Here is a 22,752-nt window from a genome sequence, read left to right as displayed (position 1 = left end):
CTTTCAACTTTCTGTGTAGTCCCGTTTCTCCTATATGCTTAGATAGCACTGCCACCCATTCTATGAAATCTCCGGCAACTGTTTATTTTGATGCAGTAAAGAAAAACTTGACTTCCAATTTTGAGTTGACTGCGTGATTCAATGTTATGGCAGAGTAACCAAATTAAGCATGCTCTAGACTTCATATTAGCTATTCCTATTGTTGGTTTAGATCAGCAAATTGGTGCGAGGCAGTTCAATGCGGTTCTATGTTATAGACTTGGTATTCCTTTGTTTGAGTTGGACAATTTGTGCCCCTTCTGCAAAAGGGAGATGGACTTGTTTGGTGACCATGCCTTGCATTGTGCGAATGAGGTGGGTTTAAAATTTCGCCACGACTTGGTTCGTGATATTATCGCAAACATGTGCTATCGTGCTGGAGTGCCGGCAAGGAAAGAGGTGGACTTGGGTTTTCTTGCGGACAATGGTACTTCCCTGAGACCTGCTGACATTCTTGTACTCAACTGGGATAATGGACGAGATGTTTGCTTGGATGTGACGATTGTTTCGCCTTTTGCTGGAGGTGGAATTCGTTCGTTGGAGTCGGTTCAGGCTATCAAGGATGTTATTGCTCGAAAAAACTCCAAATATTTGGATAAGTGGACATCGCAGGGATACGGGTTTGGTGCTTTGGCCTTTACAACTCTAGGCGAGCTTGGAGATGATACTATAATTTTTATTAAACGACTACGCAACTACATAGCCATCCATGATGAAAATGTTCGAGTAGGTGATTTCTTATTTCATAGGTTAACTGTGGTAGTACAAAAGAGAGTTGGAGCCCAGCTTGTTACTCGGCTTCCGACAAGATTCTTGTCTGACAAGGATCCTCTCGACTAATTATATGTTTTGCAAAATGGCACAGTTAGTAAATTGCAACATAATTATGGTTATTTGCATATCCAAATCTATAAAACCGGTAAGAAGAAGAAAAAAAAGAACTGAGAAGAAATCATCGTGGCCAGGGCCTTTCATGGTTTTGTAGTCTTCTAAGTGCCTTTTAGTCGCAGTTGAAATCATAACTAGCTTCGCATTTTTTTAGAAAGTAATAACACATTGCACGTGATTCAAGTTCATTTAAGGCGGGGCTGGAAGTAGTATACGCGATACTATGGCTTGTGGGAAATTGAGAACTGCTATCGTGTTTCGTTAATTGGTGCGTTCTTTTTTCTAGGAATTAATGGTTAATCCAGTTGGGAGGATCCCTTTAACGATTGATCCACCCATCAAATTATTCTGATCGCTGGTCCAAACACTTGAGGAAGTTATAAAGTGTGTTTTCTAAATGCCTAAAACACCCTTTTAAGTCGGATCTAATTCTGTTTATCATTTCGTTCTTCACCAGTTAAAGAGCTATGGGGATGGCGATGGGGATAGATGGAAAAAACCCAGAGAATTCTAACTCTCTCTACAAACTAAAACCAGAGGAGACGATAATGATGGATCGTAATTATTTCATCTCCAACGAATTGCGATTTCAGGAGATTGGATCGGTAAGTTGATTTAATTTATGTTTTCTTTTCTTCAGTGTCTTCATCTGATGTTTTTTTTAGGGTTCGTTTGGGTATCATTCTAATCTGAGATCCAAATCTCTTGATTCCACATAAATAACAAGCTTTGTTTCCTCAAATTCAACCTTCATTTTTCAAGTTAGGGTTTATTTTGATTTTTTTGGTTGCTTTGTTTCCTAATTTATTATGTTAAAATTGAAGCATTCAGTATATTTTGTTATGAAATTCGAGTAATTTAACTGAAAATCAAAATTATGTAATAATTTATACGTTTTTGGATTGGGGATTGTGTTGTTGGTATGGTGTTTTAATAGATCTGGTTGTTCTAGTATAGGAATTCAGTGGTGGAATTGCTATACAGATTACATGAGGTGTGAAAACATAGAATTAAACTTTTCAAGTTATGAATTTTGATATTGGAAATGAAATTATTAGTGGGCGACATGTCAGTAGTTTTAATTCAGAAATATTTGTATTATGATTTAGATCCACTTGAGCTTTTTGTATTTGTCATTTAACGTTGAACGATTAGTACATCTTCTTTGTTTGTACTGTCTTTTAAATGTAATGAATGATTTGAGTACATTTTCGATGAATATTCTTTTGATGTTAAATGTACATTCTGTGACACGCTCAAATATATACTATCTTCTCCCTAGTCCTTGGTTATGCGATGAGGTTATGAATTGGTCTTCTTTGTATTTTTAAGATGGGCGTCGATTAGTGTCACATGTATGTTTATACCCTGGATTATATGAATAAATTGCTAAATGGATTATATTGTTATTTACTGACTTCTAACTTCTGACAGTATATATCCATCAGTAAATATTGATATGTAAATATTTATTAGTACATATAGATATGCATTGACTTCTGATAGTATAAATCCATCATTACATATAGGTACATATCCTTTAGTACATATATAGGTATGTACTATTGATAAGTACTATATCCACAACACCTCAAAGAAGAGTCTTAACTGATTGGTATCCAAAATTTAAGGTTAAAGTTCTCTTTATTCTGCTAACAAGTGGTAATTGTTTGTTTTGGTCTTGGAATTGTTCATAGTTGAAATAGAAAATAGTTGATAAAATGATCTTTCATTGAAATTAAAAAAAAAAACAGGTACATAAATTAGTTGTATGTTGATTTATCTACTTGTTGGATGCTTGTTTTCTTAGAGTTGTTGGAGTTGGTATTAGCACTCTATTAGGTTGTATCTTTCGCCTTTTATACTTGCTTGGTTTTGTCAGGGTTATGTTGCATGAAACGTTTTCTTGTGGAATTTAAATTGCATAAAAATGGAAGGCCATTAGGAAATTGGCAATCTATCCAAATATCTGTTTCGTCTTTAATGAGATTTTCTCGTTGTATACTTGTTTGGATTAGGAAGTGGAGGCTTTTTTATTGAAGGTGAATCAGTCACCATCTGAGTCCATGCAAAAGGCCATCTCTTCAAGCTATATTTGAGCTGATTGTGGAAACACTTAAGAGGCTGTTTGATACGTCAGATCGTTTCCAATCTAAGAGGGCCTCAATTTCTAGATACCAGGGCAAAGGTGCAGTCTTGTGTTATCATACCTTTTGCAGTTCGAAGCAGTCAGAGTAGGTTCACATTAAATTAATTTAGAATTTTTTTACTAATATTATTTATTGTTGGATATATACTATCAGAAGTCAGTACATATCTATATGTACCGATTGATATATACCATCAGTAGTCAGTATATATCTACATGTATAGATGGATATGTACTGTCAGAAGTTAGAAGTTAGTGTTTATCAGTAATACATATCAATATATACTGACGGTATCCATATGTAAACATCCCTACACTGCATATCTATCCGATACTACTAGTCTTCTCCCTATATTTTTTCTTTCCTTTGCAAAGTTTTTCTAGTTTGATGTGAAACTGAATTCATGTACAAGTAACCTGGTAGGCAGAGTATGCTTGGGTAATCCTCACTCTGATTTTAATGGAACATTTATGTTTCTCTGTAGATTTTGATCTAACAGTGAGAGCAATTTTTGGTTGCATCTTTTATAGTAGATTTTGATATAACAATGAGAGAAGTGTTTGGTTGCATTTATTATTCCTTCTGGATATTATTGTATGCATGTAGTAACCATAAATTGAGTACTTACTAATTAGAAAGAGCTTAGTGTGATGTCTAATATAGAGATCAAGGGCAAAAAACAAGAAGAAGTGAAATGTTGTTTAGTTTTTCTTGATGAATTAGTCATCTCTCGATTGCATGAAGATCTAAAGTAGAGTAATAACTAAGAAACTTAACGCATTTTTAATTTATCTGATTTGCTTCTCTATGATGTTTACCTAATATTGCATAATTGGTCTGCATGAGTTAGGCATCATCAACTTTCTCATCAAACAAGGTGACAATATAAATGTATGATATCTATTAAATCTTCAATCAGTACATATCAATATGTACTAGGTTTCACTCAATACATATTAATATGTACTTTGCTTTCACTCTGTAAATATCAATATGTACTACTGCAAAGAAAAATTGAGGAAGTCAAGAGGTACGATTGGGGAAGTTGACATTCAATGATCAGAAGAAAAAAAACTATCGAATTCCCTAGACTCGGCAACATACCAACCTTTCGCAGTTCGGTTAATCTTATTTTTAGTAACATTGATGTGGCTGACTAGCCACTTGATAGATTGTGATTCATTGATCTCTTTTAGATTCAGTAATCTAATATGTATGTTTTGTTCCCATGTGTTCAAGCAAAACTTAGTTAATTTCTGTATGTCCTTGAACTTTCCAATCCCACAAAAACATATATTGAATAGTTTAATTTGCAAATAGGTTATCTATTAATTTCCAAAGTTTAAGCTTGGTTTAAGAGTTGTCTATACAATAACAATAATACTATAAAGAAACAGATCACGTGATTTATAACATTATTGTATATCGATATCTAGTGATTACAAAAATCTGTACAGCTTAAAAATGAGGATAGAGAAAGAATATTAAAAGAAAGAGATTTAAAAAGATTTCCATAAATATGAAGCCCGTTAATACATTTCAAAAATCAATTTTACAAGCAACAGCTCTAAAGGTGTTAGTGAAATCGAAGAAAATTATGGATGCATTATCCTTCATCCATAGAGTATTTCTTTATTCAAAACAAAATTAGCAATGTTTCCAGCTCTATTATTCGCATTCTCTACTGCATATCTCTCATTTGTCTGGCAATACAAGAAGTAGCACAAATATGTCTCCGTTTACAAGAATCCAAACAATTTCGAAAATGAAGAAAAAGAAAAGCACTTTATTAACCTGAAAGAAAATTTGCACTGATTGTTTCATACTATTTTTTTTTTTTGGTAAGTCCAAAATTGTATTCATGAATAGCAAATATGTACAAAGAGTTTACAAGAAAGAGGTCCAAATACCCCTAAAACTTACAGACTATGTAAATTTGAAATAAGAAACATTAGGGTACTCTAAAGAATTTAGAAAGTAAAGTCTCTCATCATAGCTCATGCGTTCACCATTCCTAAGCAAACAACCTATTTTTACCATAGTATCTGCTGCAAAATTAGCTTCTTGATAGGTATGCACAAAACGAATTGAATCATAGATGTTTTGGGTAGTTCTCCACCGTTTCCTAACAAACCAAGGAACATTAGAGGTAGATAAAGCCGTGACTGCCCCAACTGAATCTGACCAAATTAAAACTTTTCACAGCTCCCATTTCATAGCCCATTCTAAGCCCATAATAACACCATAAAGCTCTGCTAAGAAGTTATTAGTTCTTCCCAAGCCAATACTCATAGCTCCAATAAAATTACAATCAGCATCATGAACTACAACACCAGTTCCATCCCTTTCATGGTTGCCTTTGGAAGCACCATCACAACACAATAATAGTTCATCCCTATTTGGAGAAGACCAAGAGCATTCAATCGGCTGAAATAGCTTCACCTGCCTATGCTCAGAATATCCAAGTCTACGGAAGTGTTGTGCATAAATATCTTCAAACAGACTGAAAATTCATGAATCAAGTGGAAAACTTTATGCTTGAAAAAGTGTATGCTAAAAGACTTGTTTTGGAAACAAGCTATATTTCTGGAATGCTAAAGTTCCGTGCGAATAACCATATTTGCCAACAACCATAAATTTTTGATAATACGAATCCTTGATAAGCACGTAAGTGTTAAATTTTATGTCCATATTTATATTAGGTAGGACTCGATATTTTGACTAATAACACTGTTTTAGTGCTTTTGTAGAAAGTACAAGAAAATCCTATCATTGGAAGAATAAATGGCTAAATTGGGAGCTTCAATGAAGTTTGCGACAAAAATCACCTAATACTGCTCACCATACCAAGGAGACAGGGCCTTATTAATCGTGGTATACTTTATTATTTGCGAGGATGTTCGCACCACCAAAGCCTCATCAAGCCAGAAGTTAAAATGGTAAATGCTTTTGTGTGCCAAGCACGTTAAACTCCACTAAGGAGTAGGCAATGAGTAGCACGTGGACTCATTACAGCCACATTTCACTAATAGAATGCTCAAAGAACATTTTCTTTTTCTTATGTTACCATTCGCAGTACAAGCATTTACCGGCTAAACGTGATGGAGAAATGAAAAGAACAGAGAAGCCGAAACTGGAGGCGACTGGAAGCTCCGTCCAGGGTTTGAAATTTTGCTTTCCATTTCATTTTGGGTTGCGATCAATTCTCTTTATTATGTTTATGGCTTTTGAAAAAGTCATGTGTTGTTAGATTTGTGTAATTAGGGTTTATGTTGAAATCATTTGGAGTTTTCGGCTATTTTGATTTGAATAATATTGAGCAAAGACTATTATGATTTAAGTCGATTAATTCCATGATGTTATTTATTGATTATTCGAAATATGGGTTGTTGCTTCACCGGTTTCGTATAACCTTTATGCATAATTGTTAGGATAACAAATATATTTGTCTACTTATTTGATATTTCATGTTTGGGTTAAATCCTTTGATGGGGTATGCTTAGAATAGCCAGGTATTATTTGTGAACCTGTATTTAGTTTCATATAACTTTCTCGCTAACGCAATTTGATGGTGCATGCTTGAGTTTAGTCTTTTGATGTGCCATGCTTAGGGTGTCCCAGTGATATTTGCGATTTTATTACTTATAGTAGGTGATGTTGATAGAACGGACAATAAATAAATATTCATAAATTACGTTTCATTTCATTAATTGAGTAGAAATAGTGGTGGATACTATAAACCCTGGTTACCGACTTTCCCATTGGATTCATTTTGTTACTTTAGTTTTATTTTATGTTATTATTCTTTCAAAAAATCCAAAAACATCATTGTCGGCTAATTTATTAGAGATATTGATTATCGGTATTTCTCCGCTCCCTATGGATATGACCCGTACTTGCCTCTGTCTATTAGTTAGACGTCGTGCGATTGTGATTATTACATATACGGTTTTCCTGAAATCCTATCAATTCTCGGCGCCGCTGCCGGAAAGAGGTTGTGGAATATTGTAATTAGTATTTTTGATTTTTAAATAGTTAGTTTATTTTATTATTTTATTTTTATTTTTTTGTACAATATTTATATTTTATTTTAGGATTTCTTTTTCCTTTTGACTCGTTTTTTTTTTGTGTTTAGAATTTTATTTTTCAGGTACTTTTTTGAGGATGACTTCTTCTTCTCAGGAGATTTCATCTGAGATGACGATTGGTCAATACATGTATGGGCCAAGGTATAAGGAAAATTTTGCTTATAATCGTCTCAGGTATGGAACTTGGAATCCTCGTCACTTCGGTATGGGTGGTTACTCACATGAGTATCAACCCCAGTACCACGAGGTTAATTTTTCGCACATGGTAAGTGAATCAATGTGTATGGAGAATGACGATGAATTTGACAGTTATGATCATAGGAATAGAAATATTGTCATACCAACTGAAGGTGGTGTATTTAGTCCAACTCTTGATCGTATTTATGATTACTCACCTATTCAAAAGGAAGAGTACAGGATTGAGGACACCATTCTTTTAGACGGTGTGACATATCAGTTTTGTAACAATGATGCTTATGAAGAATGTATTAATTCCAAGGAAACTGTAGTTAAGTCTAACAACTTAGAGACATTACACTCTATCTATAAGGTTTCTTTTAATCATATTTGTGATATTCCTATTGATTCCTTGGTTGATGATGATTTAGTACAAGGTCGCAAACCCAGTGTAGAAGTTAATATACCTAGAATCGTTAGTACAACTTTTCAAAAGATTTCTAATTTTGGATTATAACTGCATGCTTCTCTGATATTACTAGATTATTTTGCGTCTCGTTACTTCTCTTTGCCTGTGCATGTATCCCAAATAGTTTCAGTTCCCATCCCCAGTGAAACACTTGAGTCGGTAATTCTTGTTACTGACGATATATCCTTCGCAAAAATTAGGTTTGGGGGTAGCTCTTTACTTTTGGTAATCTCTGTAACTTTACATTGTTACAACGAGAGTGTAAGACTGTCATTGGTTGTGTATATTGTGATATGGGTTGATCCCCAAATATTTAGATTGTTAAAAATATATATATATTATAGACATTTTGCATATCATGATTAGCTGTTTAGCGGGTCTTTATTAATTTTTTTTTACCAGACATCTTTATACCACTGTTTAGTGGTTTCGTCCAGCTGTTTAAAAGACATGTCTACATATCCAGCTATTGAGCGGATATCTTTTATCTATCCGTTGTGTAACAAATATCTCTCTCTATATGCAGCTGTGGAGCGGATATTTTTTATCTATCCGTTGTTGAACGGATATCACTCTTCACATCCAACTGTGGAGCGGATGTATTCTTTGTTTTGATCGAGGACTATCAAAATATAAGTGTGGGGGTGTTGATAAGCACGTAAGTGTTAAATTTTATGCCCATACTTATATTAGATAGGACTCGATATTTTGACTAGTAACACTATTGGGAGCTTCAATGAAGTTTGCGACAAAAAGCACCTAATACTGCTCACCACACCAAGGAGACAGGGCCTTATTAATCGTGGTCTACTTTATTATATGCGAGGAAGGTCGCACCACCAATGCCTCATCAAGCCAGAAGTTAAAATGGTGAACGCTTTTGTGTGCCAAGCACGTTAAACTCCACTAAGGAGTAGGCAATGAGTAGCCGTGGACTGGTCGGTTGTCAGCCAAGCAAAAGTTCTTTCACTTCACAATTATAAATAAAGTATAGTTATAAGGACATATTCGTTCCACATGGAGATATGGGTTATTTGATTGTTTTTGAAAACTTATGTAAATCGGGGGGATTTTGTTGTTTAAAAATAATTTAAATTAAAAACAAAAGATAAAAGTGTTTAAGAAAATATCAAAGAAAAAAGCTGGTTAAGGAATTCGCCGTCCATCACCACACATGTTACTCAATCAAGCATTTATATTATCATTCACACACTCATGTAACCAATAACCCTAAAGTATCCCCAATCGGTGTATATACTTCATTACGTCTCCACAAATCAACAAATAATGCAATCGCAATTATATGAATTCTTTTCCAACAAATAACCTAAAGTATCCCCAATCTCCGCTAGAAAATTCAACTCGAGGAAAGCTTTAAAATCTATGAGACGGGTTATTCATAGGCAATAAAAACACAATCGTGGTATATTCAACCTAGGCTAAGTTTTACTTGTGACTTCCTTCACGATTCACACCGCTAGTGATCACAAATTACTACTAATTATTAGAATCTTGATAAAATTACCTAAGACTTATAATTAGTGATAGATAAGTTATTATGATATTTAATTCACGACTTACATATACAAAACAACTAATCATATTACATGAACAAAATCATACAACTATTATTCTTAGTTAAACTTAAACAATAAACAAGATGGTGAATGAAAAACTCAATGCATTAATCAATTAACATAGTTGTGATTTTAGGTTACATCCCTAACCAAATAAATAACTTAGCTACTTTTGTTAATCAAAGTAGAGAAAAGATAGAAATCAAACTACAGTCGCATGAGGGTTTTAGCTACTGCTGCGATGGTGTTGCAAGATACATCCAGCTACTACTGCATAAGTTGAGTTTCTAAAGCTTCTTTTGCTCTGGGTAAGGTTGTCGAACAGGTTATTGATCGTTGTCGTATGCGTCAAAAATAATTCACTTTCTCACTCATCTAAATTTAAATGAAGTACGCGGTAAGAAAGAGTTCGTTCCCACAGAGAGGTTTTTGTTGTTATAAAATTTCAGTTTCTTAGTAACCAAGGGGGGTATTGAATTTTATCTAAGCAATAAAATAAAGCAAAGCAAATAAAATAGTTGGAATAATCAATAAGGAAAAGATATTGGTCAAGGAGTTCATCTTCAATCTTAAACATGTGCTTGCATACATGATTAGAATTACAATTTAATCTCTTTATCATCAAAAGCCAAGAGTGTCAAGAGAACAAGATATTCCATTAATTTCTTAAGTTCATCAACACACATATTAGAGTTGCATATGTGAATTCTACCTAAAGAATAACCTAACGCCTTGCTCTAATTAAGTTCAATTCCTAGGAGCATTAACTTTTGGAAATAGGCTAATCAATACAATTTTCATACATTGCGCATGACAATTCGTACAATGGTCAAATTCTACATATGATTAAAAGAGTGTATCACTACAAACCGTAATCATATCATGCTACTTGTATCTGGGGTTATCGCTCGATGAAAAACCCTAAAATAACTATAGACAAGGATGCAATTTCAATTAATTGGCCACTTAACTAACCAAACATCTAAGTCCTATCAAAATACATCAATCATGTGATTATGAAAACAGTAGAGATATGAACGATATTCAAGAGAGAAAACTAATGCATTAATCAAGCACAAGTTGATATATGACTACATCCTTAACCAATAGTATAAGATTTAGATACTCATATCTATGGAGTTCATCATAAATATATTAATTGAATAAAATAATATGAACATAAGCAAACCCTAGTGGAATAGACGCTCTCCTCCTTAGCTCCAAGTAGAATACGTGATCCCCCAAAGTTGTAGAAGAATTTTTCACTTTTGTACCTTTTCTTGTCTTCCAAAACTATGTCCAAGTCTTCAAAGTGCATAGTAAGAGGTCCACCAAGCCCATATGCTAAAACATCTCTTCTGGAAATTCTGGGTCCAAAACTGGATCGTCGCTTGCTGACGTCATAGCCTGAACCCGGTCACTGTTGCCGGAATCCGATCACCAGAAATTGTCTCCGGCCACCTGAGTTATGTGAAATTGTGTCACCGGGAAGTGCATACTCCCAGCAGCTCAACTCTACTTCTCTGCATTTCAAACATTCACAAGAATCATCCAAACCAATTCCTTATCTCTTGCGAAAACGTGCATCCGACTCATACCCCCTTCACGATTCAATGAAACTTTACAATCCGCACTTTAACTTACGAAATTCGACAACCGGGGCTAGTACCATCATCTCGCCATTTCTGCTCCGTTTTCGTACAGTTTCCGCAGCTTCAAAACTTCCCCACAACACATCAATTACTGCCCTAGCAACAGTTTCCGCATCTGGCCTGCAACACCACAAGCATTTCAATCACTCTGCAACCATACTTCTGCCATCCCCTGCACTTTCTTGCATTCACTACCATCCCTTCAGTTCTCAGCTTCAACCCCGCATCGGATTCTTGCGGCATAACTAACAGCATCAATACTTCCTGTGACTTCAGCTGCAACTCCACCACTCAACTCAACTTCATTGCAGCATCAATTGCGACTCAAACAATCCCATATCAAGTTCTAACTCATTCACAGATTCATAATAATCACCACAACTCAACCTATTTTTCTCAAATCCTTGTCCTGTAACAAGACTGCAACTGCAACCATTCATATCAGATCAACAACACCACCAAATTGCACCCAATACCACCATCTCAAGTTGCACCTGAACTGTACTCGATCACTATCTCCTTCCTCACTGCAAACCATCAATGCAACACCAACCAGTCTCTTTGAATACAAAAGAAACTCTTACACCCTGTAAGCAGCTCCTCAACTAGCAAGACCACCAGAACATCTTTGCAAACAGTTGGGAGACCACCTGCATTTCCATTACCACCACAGACTCATACCCCCTACATTTCCAGTGTTCCTCATGTCCAATATCATCAAATAGCACTGAACATCTTTTCATCCCCCAATGTTCACCACCAACACACATAGTAACAACAACATCTCAACTTCCTCCTTCCATGAGCATAAACCAACTACAGTCCTTCTCAATCACCAGTTGCCCTGCATCTTTCCCTGTAAAGTTCCTAGACATACATCTATTGCAGTCAAGCACCAAAATCCATCATTCACCATCATCTTCTATACTGCATCATTCTATGCTGCCAACAACTCCATCTGACCCATGAAAATCATCCACCTGCAATTCTTGAGATCTCATTCAAAGAAAACCAGCTGCTCCATCTTCTATTAACAACATCAAGTCCATCTGAGTATCAACAGAAGATTCAGCTCAACATCACCAGTTCTTGTCTTCTTGGTGGTTACCTTGTTTGCCTGAACTTCAAAATCCACTGGAACCCATTTAATCCAACAGAACCAGATGTAAATTCAACTAAATCCCATCTAAATTCCACCATCAATTCCTTGTATTTCATCACCAGGTCCTACATTTTCTTCTCAATTCAAACCCTAGTCTAAAATCTTGAATCACCACCTGCTTAAGCTTAATTAGCAGATGAATCAAACTTAAAACCCCCATCGATCTTGACTTCAACTCAACCCCACACAAATGTTCAGCTCTGTAAATACATGAACCCTAACTCTTGAATCTTCCCAGACCTTCGATTACAGCAACGATAGCAGTTTCTTCTCCCCTTAATCTCTAATTTCAATTTCATAAACATTAGTCTTCTCAATTCTGCTATCAAACTCAGACACCCAGATCCATTCTCTCTGAACGATTCTCTTGATTTCACCATGAACAAATCCATCTTTTATCCTTTCTGCCAGCCGCCATCACTCATTTACAAGTAGAAAAGAATAATAATTTCTTCACTAAAATGTAGGTTTTGTGTAATAGAATGGGAATGGCTATACCTACTAAGGTGAAGTAGATATGGGCTACCCAGAATGACTCCAGGCACCCGTGAATAGGACAAGGGACAATCTAAATGGAAACCCTTATCTTTACTTAGCTCGACTCCCTTGTCACTCGCCTGCGCCCTTATGCTCCCAATTGAACGCTTTCTTCTTATTTCGAATTCCTCCACCAGCAGCAGCCGTCTCTTACTTCTCAAATTCACTTATTCTCTTCAATGTCTCTTCATCACTAAAGATGCCATGCTTTTCAGACAAATGAATACGCATCACTAAAGCCGACATACTTTTCAGATAAAGATGAAGAAATAAAAGCAAATAGTGAGAAATAATTCGCCTCCAACAGCAGTTGCACATGAGATGATACTTTTGCCCGTTTCTTCTTCTTTCGTTCCAAATGACTCCAAAGTACCTAAACACTCAAAAGCAAACACAATATACATAATGTACTAGATAACTTAGCAAATAAAGCATAAACAATAGATAAATATTACGGTGCTTTAGACACCTATCAGTTGTGTGCAGAAAACTGAGGGTGAGGAGATACTTTTCTGTGGTTATTCAACCCTCTATTTATATATCTTTACTCCCTCAAATTCGAATATGATAAACACCCAAGACTACTAAACCGACCTAAACCCTAATCTCGTACCAATCCACCACTGCGTTCATCTTAAAATTCAACGGCTAGAGGGTCACTTGGTGAATGTTTTCCAGCTGCAACATCAATCCAAAACTTCTCTGACTGAATGGTCGCTCAAGTCTTCAATCCAACGATGACCCAAGTTCTTAAACCGTTTCAAACTCCAAAATAACCCATTACTGCATCAAACAATCACCGATAACAAGCTTATCTATATTGAGCTGATTTTCCAGTCTAGCTACCCAAGTACCACGGTCAAAACCTAAACCGCATACAACTCATACCAATGTCCCGTGTTGTCTTCTTTCTCTTCGAATCGAACTGCAACTTCACCCGAACCATGGCTAGCCGGCAGCAAACCTTACCCGAGCATAGCAGCAACACAAACTTCATCGCAGACATCATGATCATCGATATCATATCCACCGTCGACTGCCATGAATGGCAGTAAACATCTCCTTCATTCCTTTTACTGTTGATCTCCATAATCACTACCATCTTTGATCTTCAATGGCAGCAGCAATCATTCATTACCAACACAAACTACATTTTATCCTGACCATCACCGATAATATCAACATCTCTGCCATTAATGGAAGCAACAACTCTCATTCTCGTCCTAACTGATCTTATTTATCAATCTATTTAATCTTCACCATTGCTAATGACAGAGGCACGTTCTTCTCTCCCTGTTCATCATCTTCAACACCGAACATGATGAGTTTTCTTTTTCTTTTGAATATGGAGAAGGAGATGGCTGCCCGGAGTAATATTACGTCTGCCTTTAACATCATTTGAATATTCATCCTCCCCTTTGTAAAGTACCTGACTGTATTTAGCAGTTCCTTTGTAACATGGCTTCCCCATAACAAAATGAATGCCCCTTAACATATGATGGGTTGTTAATAAAAACCTCTCTTTAAATGATCATTTTTCCCTTCATTTCCAAAGTTCTAGTTTTGCTCATAACTTTCTCATACGATGTCGGAATGACTCCATTCTTTCGCCATTGTCTTTGTCTTTTCGTCCTCTTCAAGATGATAAGTATAAATCTAGTAGTTGAATGAGTTCCATTTGGTATTTTTCCCTTCTCCACTTGTAGCTCGCTTCTTTTATTGCACAATTAAGTGCCAATTCACTTCTTTTGGATGATTAACCTAATAAAACACAAATAAGAGAAAACAAGCGTAATATATAGTAATTTGAAAGAAAATTGACAAATACTAGCATGGAATTGACACACAAATATATGTGAAATATGCACTTATCAAATTCCCCCACACTTGCCTTTTGCTAGTCCTCGAGCAAACTAAACTAAACTACAACAACTCCTTGTCGTTGAGGGCATGGTTGCACTTAGCACATGCAACAAGCCTTTAAACCCCTAGGTGTCTCTAGTGGACGAGTTATAGTCTCGTGAGGGTTTACCAGAGATATACCCACAAAACCTACTATTCCAACTTACAAGTTCTCCGAAATAATAGCATCCAACGCACTAAGAAGACATAGAGATTCTGCACACTAGTAATAAGAAGTTAGACATATATATGAACACAATCTCATCCTTAAAAGTTGAGAGAGAAATAACCATCAAGAAATTCAGGTTCGAGAGTGATCGAAAGTCTTGACTCTGCCTCACTAGAAAGGGTTTTATGAAAGTGCTCTCAATAATAAACAATTTTTTTATGGGTCACACATGTGTCCAAGTATGAATGAAAAGAGAATCCTGCGACACGTCGAATAGTAGGAAGGCAAAACCCTCCGAATGTTTTTCAAAACCCACATCTTTTATTGTTTTTGAAAACCCTTTTTTGTTCTGACGATCTCTAAGAAAAAAAATCAACCACTTAGCGGAGGTCGGAATATGCTTACTTGCCTTGTTATCCGTTCGACGTGTAGTTAGCACCACTCTCACAACATCCATAGAAACGTCTTCGGTCTTCCATCCTTGTCTCCATCTTCATCTTCGAGTCTTCAAATATCGATGATAACTCTGTAACTTCGTAGAATCTTGACAACGTGATACTTTTCTTCTAATTCCTTGTTGCTTGAAACTTCATTATGGATGGTCCTTCTTCCATTGGCTTTATTGCAAGAACAAAATTAAAAGCAAACCAAAAAACATTTTTCTTGTCTTTTTTTTTTTTTTTTTTTTTTTTTTTTTTTTGAGACAAGAATACAAAATGAAAACAAAACAAAATAATGAACCTAACAAAATTTCCTCTTGTCACTTTTTTTAAGACAAGATAAAATAATACAAATAAAAATAAACATGTACAAAGGCCATGGTGTAAGTATTTTACCGCTTGATTCTTCACAACTTGTATTTTCTCGATATCATAAACTTCTTGAACTCTCATCTTGATAATATTCGCTCTTGTACATAAGTCTTCAACTTGTAAAAATTCTGCTCCTTGTCTTGTTGCTTTACTTGAATCTGAAATCTGCTCATTTCTGTACCGTTGCTTGTAAACCTTGAACGTGTTCAACTTTCCTTCGAATTTGTGATTCTCCTCTTGTTGTTGATGATGGTGTTTTTATGGACCTGTTGATGTAGAGAGAGATAAAGTGGATGGTGCAAACTATGAACAAGATTACAAGTGGTATGTAAGTTAGCAATTCCTTGTCACCATTATGATTGATAAAATAACACTCAAGAGATCAAAGTAGTGCTTCTATTGGTGGGAGGTTGGGTATCCCACCATTCTACCCGGAATTTACGTCCGGTGACACACATTCTAAAAGCACATATTTATACACTTACAAAAAATTGAAGGTCGGTCCCTCACATGATGTAACAATGGGTAGTCTCCACTATTGGGGATCACAACTCTAATACCAAATTCAGTATGCACCTCATTTGCCACTGTCATGGTTAAATCCAACTTTAACTCTCATACAAGTAAGAAACCCGATCACGTTCTCTAGCATCTCTTAGTTCAGTCACTCTTATGAGAATCTCGATGTAATCTTAGTGACATGTATACTATGTGACTCTAAACTAACTACAAGTTGGAGTTTTTCATGCACTAATTTACACAAAAGTTGAAATAAAAAAAAGTTGGAAAATTTGAAAATTTTACAATGCAAGCTTAACCACTCCCCCACACTTAAACTTTACATTGTCCTCAATGTGGGAAATCTTATATGAAATGTGACAAGAAATAAAAAATAAAATAAATACAAGACAAGAAAAATCTAAAAACAAGATAAGAAATACTCATCCCATGGGTTGCCTCCCATGTAGCGCTTAGTTTAACGTCCTTAGCCTGACTTCGCATTTTCCTTTCTACTCCTCTAGAGGGAGCACATCAACAAGTTGTACCACTTCTGTTCTCAGGTACAAAGTTCTCGTAATATGGATTTAAGCGATGACCATTCACTTTGAATCTATTTCCTGATGTTAAATCTTGAGTTTCTACTGCACTATGAGAAAATATATTAGTGATAACATAAGGTCCCTTCCAACGGGAACGTAGTTTGCCAGAGAATAATCTAAGACGAGTATCAAAAAGCAAAACTTTTTCTCCAACAGTAAACTGTTTTCTAGAAATCATATAATCATGAAACGCCTTAGTCTTTTCCTTGTAGTACGTGAGATTTCATATGTTGTGTTTCTCATCTCCTCTAGATCACTTAATTGAAGTTTCCTCTGCTCTCCTGCATTATCCATATCCATGTTGCACTGTTTAATCGGCCAAAAGGCCTTATGCTCGATCTCAACAGGAAGATGACATGATTTACCGTACACAAGCCTAAAGGGAGACATCCCGATAGGAGTCTTGTATGCGGTTCTGTAAGCCCACAGTGCATCATTTAGACGTAAACTCCAATCCTTCCTCGTGGGATTCACGGTTCTCTCCAGGATAGATTTCACTTCTCTATTGGACACTTATGCTTGCCTGTTAGTCTGTGGATGATACGATGTAGCAATCTTGTGAGTGATGTTGTACTTCTTTAACAAGCCAAAGAAAAACTTGTTTCGAAAGTTCGATCCTCCATCACTGATTATGGCTCTTGGGGTTCCAAACCTTGAAAATATATTCCTTCACAAAATTTGTAACCACTTTAGAATCATTAGTATAGGTGGCCTTAGCTTCCACCCATTTCGAGACATAATTAACCACTAATAAGATATAAAACTTACCACCAGAGTTAACAAAAGGTACCATAAAATCAATTCCCTAAACATCAGATATTTCAATAAAGATTATGGGAGTTTGTGGTATTTGGTTTCGAACACCTAGATTGACTGTTCTCTGACATCTATCACAAGTAGTGCAGAATATATACGCATCTTTAAACAAAGTGGGCCAATAGAAACCACTCTCAAGTACCTTAAGTGCGGTTGTTTTAGACCCAAAGTGTCCTCCACAGGAATAAGAATGAAAAAAAGATAATCTTGACTGAAATTCAGATTCGGATACGCACCTTCGTATTACTTGGTCTGCACAATATTTCCACAAGTATGGATCATCCCATATGTATTGATAAGATAATCTTTTAAGTTTGTCTCTCTCAGCACGAGACAAGTTATTCGGGATTTTTTTAAAAACCAAATAATTGACAATATCATCATACCATGGCTCCGCAACATGTAGCGAGAACAGTTGCTCATATGGAAAACTTTCATGCAACGGGATAGTTTCTTCGTCTACAGTAAGACGACTCAAGTGATCTGCAACTGTGTTCTCAATGCCTTTCTTATATTTAATCTCTATGTCAAATTCTTGTATAAGAAATATCCATCAAATGATCCTTGGTTTCGCTTCCTTCTTTGTGAGTAGATACCAAAGTGTTTTATCGTCAGAAAACACAACAACTTTTGTACCAAGCAAATAAGAAAAAAATTTCTCCAAATGCGAATACGATTTCTAATAACTCCTTCTCGGTGTTCGTATAGTTTTGTTGAGCATCATTCAACGTTATGGAAGCATAATAAATGGCATGGGGTAACTTTCCAGTACGCTGCCCTAATACTGCACCGACCGTGTAGTCACTAGCATCACACATTAGCTCAAATGGCTTACTCCAATCAGGTGGTTTCATGAAAGGGGTTGTTATCAAAAGTTCTTTCAAACGATTGAATGCCACCAAACACTTCTCATCGAAGTTAAAAACCACATCCTTATGCAAAAGTTGGCACAATGGTCCTGCAACCTTGGAAAAATCCTTGATAAACCTGTGATAAAATCCTGCGTGACCAAGAAAAGAACGAACCTCCTTCACAATAGTGGGAGGTGTTAGAGCCCGAATAATATCAATTTTAGCTTTATCAACTTCCAAGCCTTTAGAAGATATAATATGGCCTAAAACAATGCCACGAGTTACCATAAAATGGCACTCCTCCCAATTTAGCACAAAATTAGTTTCAACACATCGTTTAAGAATAAGTGTAAGGTTATCTAAGCACAAGTCAAAGAAATCGCCATACACGCTGAAATCGTCCATAAAAACTTCGATAATGTTTTCAACATAATCTGAAAAGATACTTACCATGCACCTTTGGAAGGTAGCGGGCGCGTTACACAAATCAAAAGGAATCCTTCTGTATGCAAATGTTCCGAACGGACAAGTAAAAGTAGTTTTCTCTTGATCCTCAGGTGCTATAGAAATCTGATTGTAACCTGAGTAACCACCAAGAAAACAATATTGAGAGTGCCCAGACAGACGTTCCAACATTTGATCCATAAAAGGTAAAGGAAATGATCTTTTTTAGTGGTTGCATTAAGTTTTCTATAGTCTATACAAACCCTCAAACCGATTTGTATTCGAGTTGGGACAAGTTCATTTTTATCATTCTGCACCACTGTAATGCCTGACTTCTTTGGTACAACTTGTACTGGGCTCACCTACTTGCTATCAGAAATGGGGTAAATAACTCTCACATCTGACAACTTCAGAACTTCTTTCTTTACGACTTCCATCATTGGAGGATTCAGGCGACGTTGAGCTTCCCTTGTGGGTTTTGATTCATCCTCAAGCCGTATTTTGTGCATGCATGTCGATGGGCTTATTCCATTGATATCAGCAATTGTCCATCCTATGGTTGTTTTGTACTCCCTCAACAATCGAAGAAGTATTTTTTTCCTGCAATTCAGTTAGTTCCTTAGAAACTATTACTGGTAACTCCTCTTTATAACCTAAATACAAGTATTTCAGGTGATTCGGAAGAGGTTTCAGTTCTAGCTTTGGAGTCTGCAAGATAGACGGCACAAGTTTTTCATTAGATACTGGTAAATATATAAAGGAATCACTCTCGTGTGGTGATTTTTCTTGCAAAGAGTTAAGTGATCCAATAGTGTCCTTGATTACGTCACCACATTCCAAACCATTATCAATGGGTGTAGTCAACACGGTTTTAAGCGCATCCACCCCATCTATATTGAACATTTGTGGAGCCAAAGTATCAATCACATCGATGGAGAAGCAAGAGTGGACATCACTAGGATATCTCATCGTTTCGTAAATGTTGAAACGTATCACTTGTCCATCAAATTCCATACTCAACGAACCGTCATGCACATCAATCTTAGTTCTAGCTATGCTCATAAATGGTTGTCCGAGAAGTAAAGGTAGAGATGTGTCAGTTGATCCATATGTCATCTCAAACACACTGAAATCCGCTGGAAAAATTAGCTGGTTTACCTACACAAGCACATCCTCAATAATACCTCTAGGGTACTCATTAGAACGGTCATCCAACTCTAAAGTAATTCCAGTTTCTTTCAGAGGACCTAAATTAAGAGATTCATATATAGATGCATGCATAACATTTATTGATGCTCCTAAATCAAGCATATCCTTATTAAACTGAGCGTTACCAATGACAACAGGAATATCAAAACTACCGAGGTCTTTACATTTAACTGGGAGTTTCTTTTGCAAGATAGCTGAAGCATTTTTCCCCCACTTTCATTACCTCGTTACCGGTTAATTGTTGCTTATTAGTACATAAATATCCTTAAAAACTCTCCAATATTTAGGGACTTGTTTAATTGCATCTATCAATGGAATGTTCACATGAATCTTCCTGAAAATGTCTAAAATCTCCTTATATTGTTCCACCTTTTTAGAATTAGAAAACCTTCGAGGAAAAGGTAAAGGAGGAACATAAGTAGAAACATGAGGTTTAAAGTTTGTTTTAGGTACCTCTTCGGTTTAGGAAGAGTCGGTAGTCTCTGTCTCCAAAACCGGACCCTTAGGGTCTTTATTTTTATCAACATCTTCTGGTTGAACAGTTCGTGTACCACTTCTCAATGTCACATCGTTGACAGAATGTCTTGGGTTAAAAGGTTGAGAAGGGAGTTTCCCACTATTTTGTGTCTCCAAATGGTTCAACTCCACCCGAACCATGGCTAGCCGGCAACAAACCTTACCCGAGCATAGCACCAACACAAACTTCATCGCAGACATCATCATCATCCATCATCATGATCATCAGTATCATATCCATCGTCGACTACCATGAATAGAAGTAAAAATCTCCTACATTCCCTGTACTGTTGAGCTCCATACTCATCACCATCGTGAACATATTTGATCTTCAATGGCAGCAGCAATCATTCATTACCAACACAAACTACATTTTATCCTGACCATCACCGAGAACATCAACATCTCTGCTATTAATGGAAGCAACAACTCTCATTCTCGTCCTAAATGATCTTATTTATCAATCTAGTTAATCTTCACCATTGCTAATGACAGAGGCACGTTCTTCTCTCCCTGTTCATCATCTTCATCACCGAACATGACGACTTTTCTTTTTCTTTTGAACATGGAGAAGGAAATGGCAGCCCGAAGTAATATTACATCTGCCTTTAACATCATTTGAATTTCAACCTCCCCCTTTGTAAAGTACATGACTGTATTTAGGAGTTCCTTTGTAACATGGATGCCCCATAACAGAATGGATGCCCCTTAACGTATTATGGGATGTTAATAACAACATCCCTCTAAATGACCATTTTGCCCTTCATTTCCAAAGTTCTAGTTTTGCTCATAACTTTCTCATACGATGTCGGAATGACTCCATTCTTTCGCCATTGTCTTCATCTTTTCGTCCTATTCAAGATGATAAGTAGAAATATTGTACTTGAATGAGTTCCATTTGGTATTTTGCCCTTCTCCACTTGTAGCTAGCTTCTTTTATTGCATAATTAAGTTCCAATTCACTTCTTTTGGATGATTAAACTAATAAAACACAAATAAGAGAAAACAAGAGTAATATACAGTAATTTGCAAGAAAACCAACAAATACTGGCATGGAATTGACACCAAATATATGTGAAATATGCACTTATCATGGCATTACCGCCACATTTCACTAATGGAATGCTCAAAGAACATTTTCTTTTCCTTACGTTACCATTCCCAGTTCAAGCAGCTGCCGGCTAAACGTGATGGAGAAATGAAAAGAACAGATAAGATGAAACAGGAGGCGACTTGAAGCTACGGCCATGGTTTGCAATCAATTCTCTTTATTATGTTTATGGATTTTGATATAGTCATGTGTTGCTAGATTTGTGTAACTAGGGTTTATATTGAAACCATTTGGAGTTTTAGGCTATTTTGATTTGAATAATATTGAGCAAAGACTATTATGATTTGAGTTGATTAATTCCATGATCTTATTTATTGATTAATCGAAATATGGGTTGTTGCTTCACCGGTTTCGTATAACCTTTGTGCGTAATTGTTAGGATAACAAATATATTTGTCTACTTATTTGATATTTCATGCTTGGGTTAAATCCTTTGATGGGGTATGCTTAGAATAACCGGGTATTATTTGTGAACCTGTATTTAGTTTCGTATAACTTTCTCGCTAACGTAATTCGATGGTGCATGCTTGGGTTTAGTCTTTTGATATGCCATGTTTACGGTGTCCCAGTGATATTTGTGATTCTGATACTTGAATAGGTGATGTCAATAGAACGGGCAATAAATAAATATTCATGAATTATGTTTCATTTCACTAATTGAATAAAAATAGTGGTGGATACTATAAACCCTGGTTACCGACTTTCCCATTGGATTCATTTTGTTAATTTAGTTTTATTTTTTGTTATTATTCTTTCAAAAAATCCTTAAACATCATTGTCAGCTAATTTATTAGAGATATTGATTACTGGTATTTCCCTCGCTCCCTATGGGTTCGACCCGTACTTTCCTCTGTCTACTAGTTAGACACTGTGCGATTGCGGTTATTACATATAGGGTTTTCCCGAAATCCTATCACTCATAATCTTAGCTGACTTATAAGAAGCAACAAGATCTTAATGAGCTCCCAAAGTAAAGATACCTGAAAGCCACTCCCAGACTTGAGTCGCAAAAGTACGGCTCCACAAGATATGTTCCAAGGACTCTTCATCAGTTTTGTAAAGGTAACACTTGTTAGCAAGATT

The 22,752-nt window shown here is 36.1% G+C and overlaps 1 protein-coding gene across 1 annotated transcript; it reads right to left on the bottom strand.

The window, feature by feature from the left end:
- Window positions 1-19,370: 19,370 nt before the first annotated feature.
- Window positions 19,371-20,799, bottom strand: LOC113316027. Its single transcript, XM_026564261.1, has 4 exons — window positions 20,723-20,799; window positions 20,298-20,430; window positions 20,018-20,156; window positions 19,371-19,969 (listed from the first exon to the last, which is right to left on the bottom strand). Exons 1-4 carry the CDS (start codon window positions 20,797-20,799, stop codon window positions 19,371-19,373), a joined length of 948 nt encoding a protein of 315 aa, XP_026420046.1.
- Window positions 20,800-22,752: the final 1,953 nt, after the last annotated feature.

Source organism: Papaver somniferum, chromosome 10, assembly GCF_003573695.1.
Source record: "Papaver somniferum cultivar HN1 chromosome 10, ASM357369v1, whole genome shotgun sequence".
NCBI classification, from domain to species: Eukaryota; Viridiplantae; Streptophyta; class Magnoliopsida; order Ranunculales; family Papaveraceae; genus Papaver; species Papaver somniferum.
This window is presented reverse-complemented; position numbering and strand designations above follow the sequence as displayed.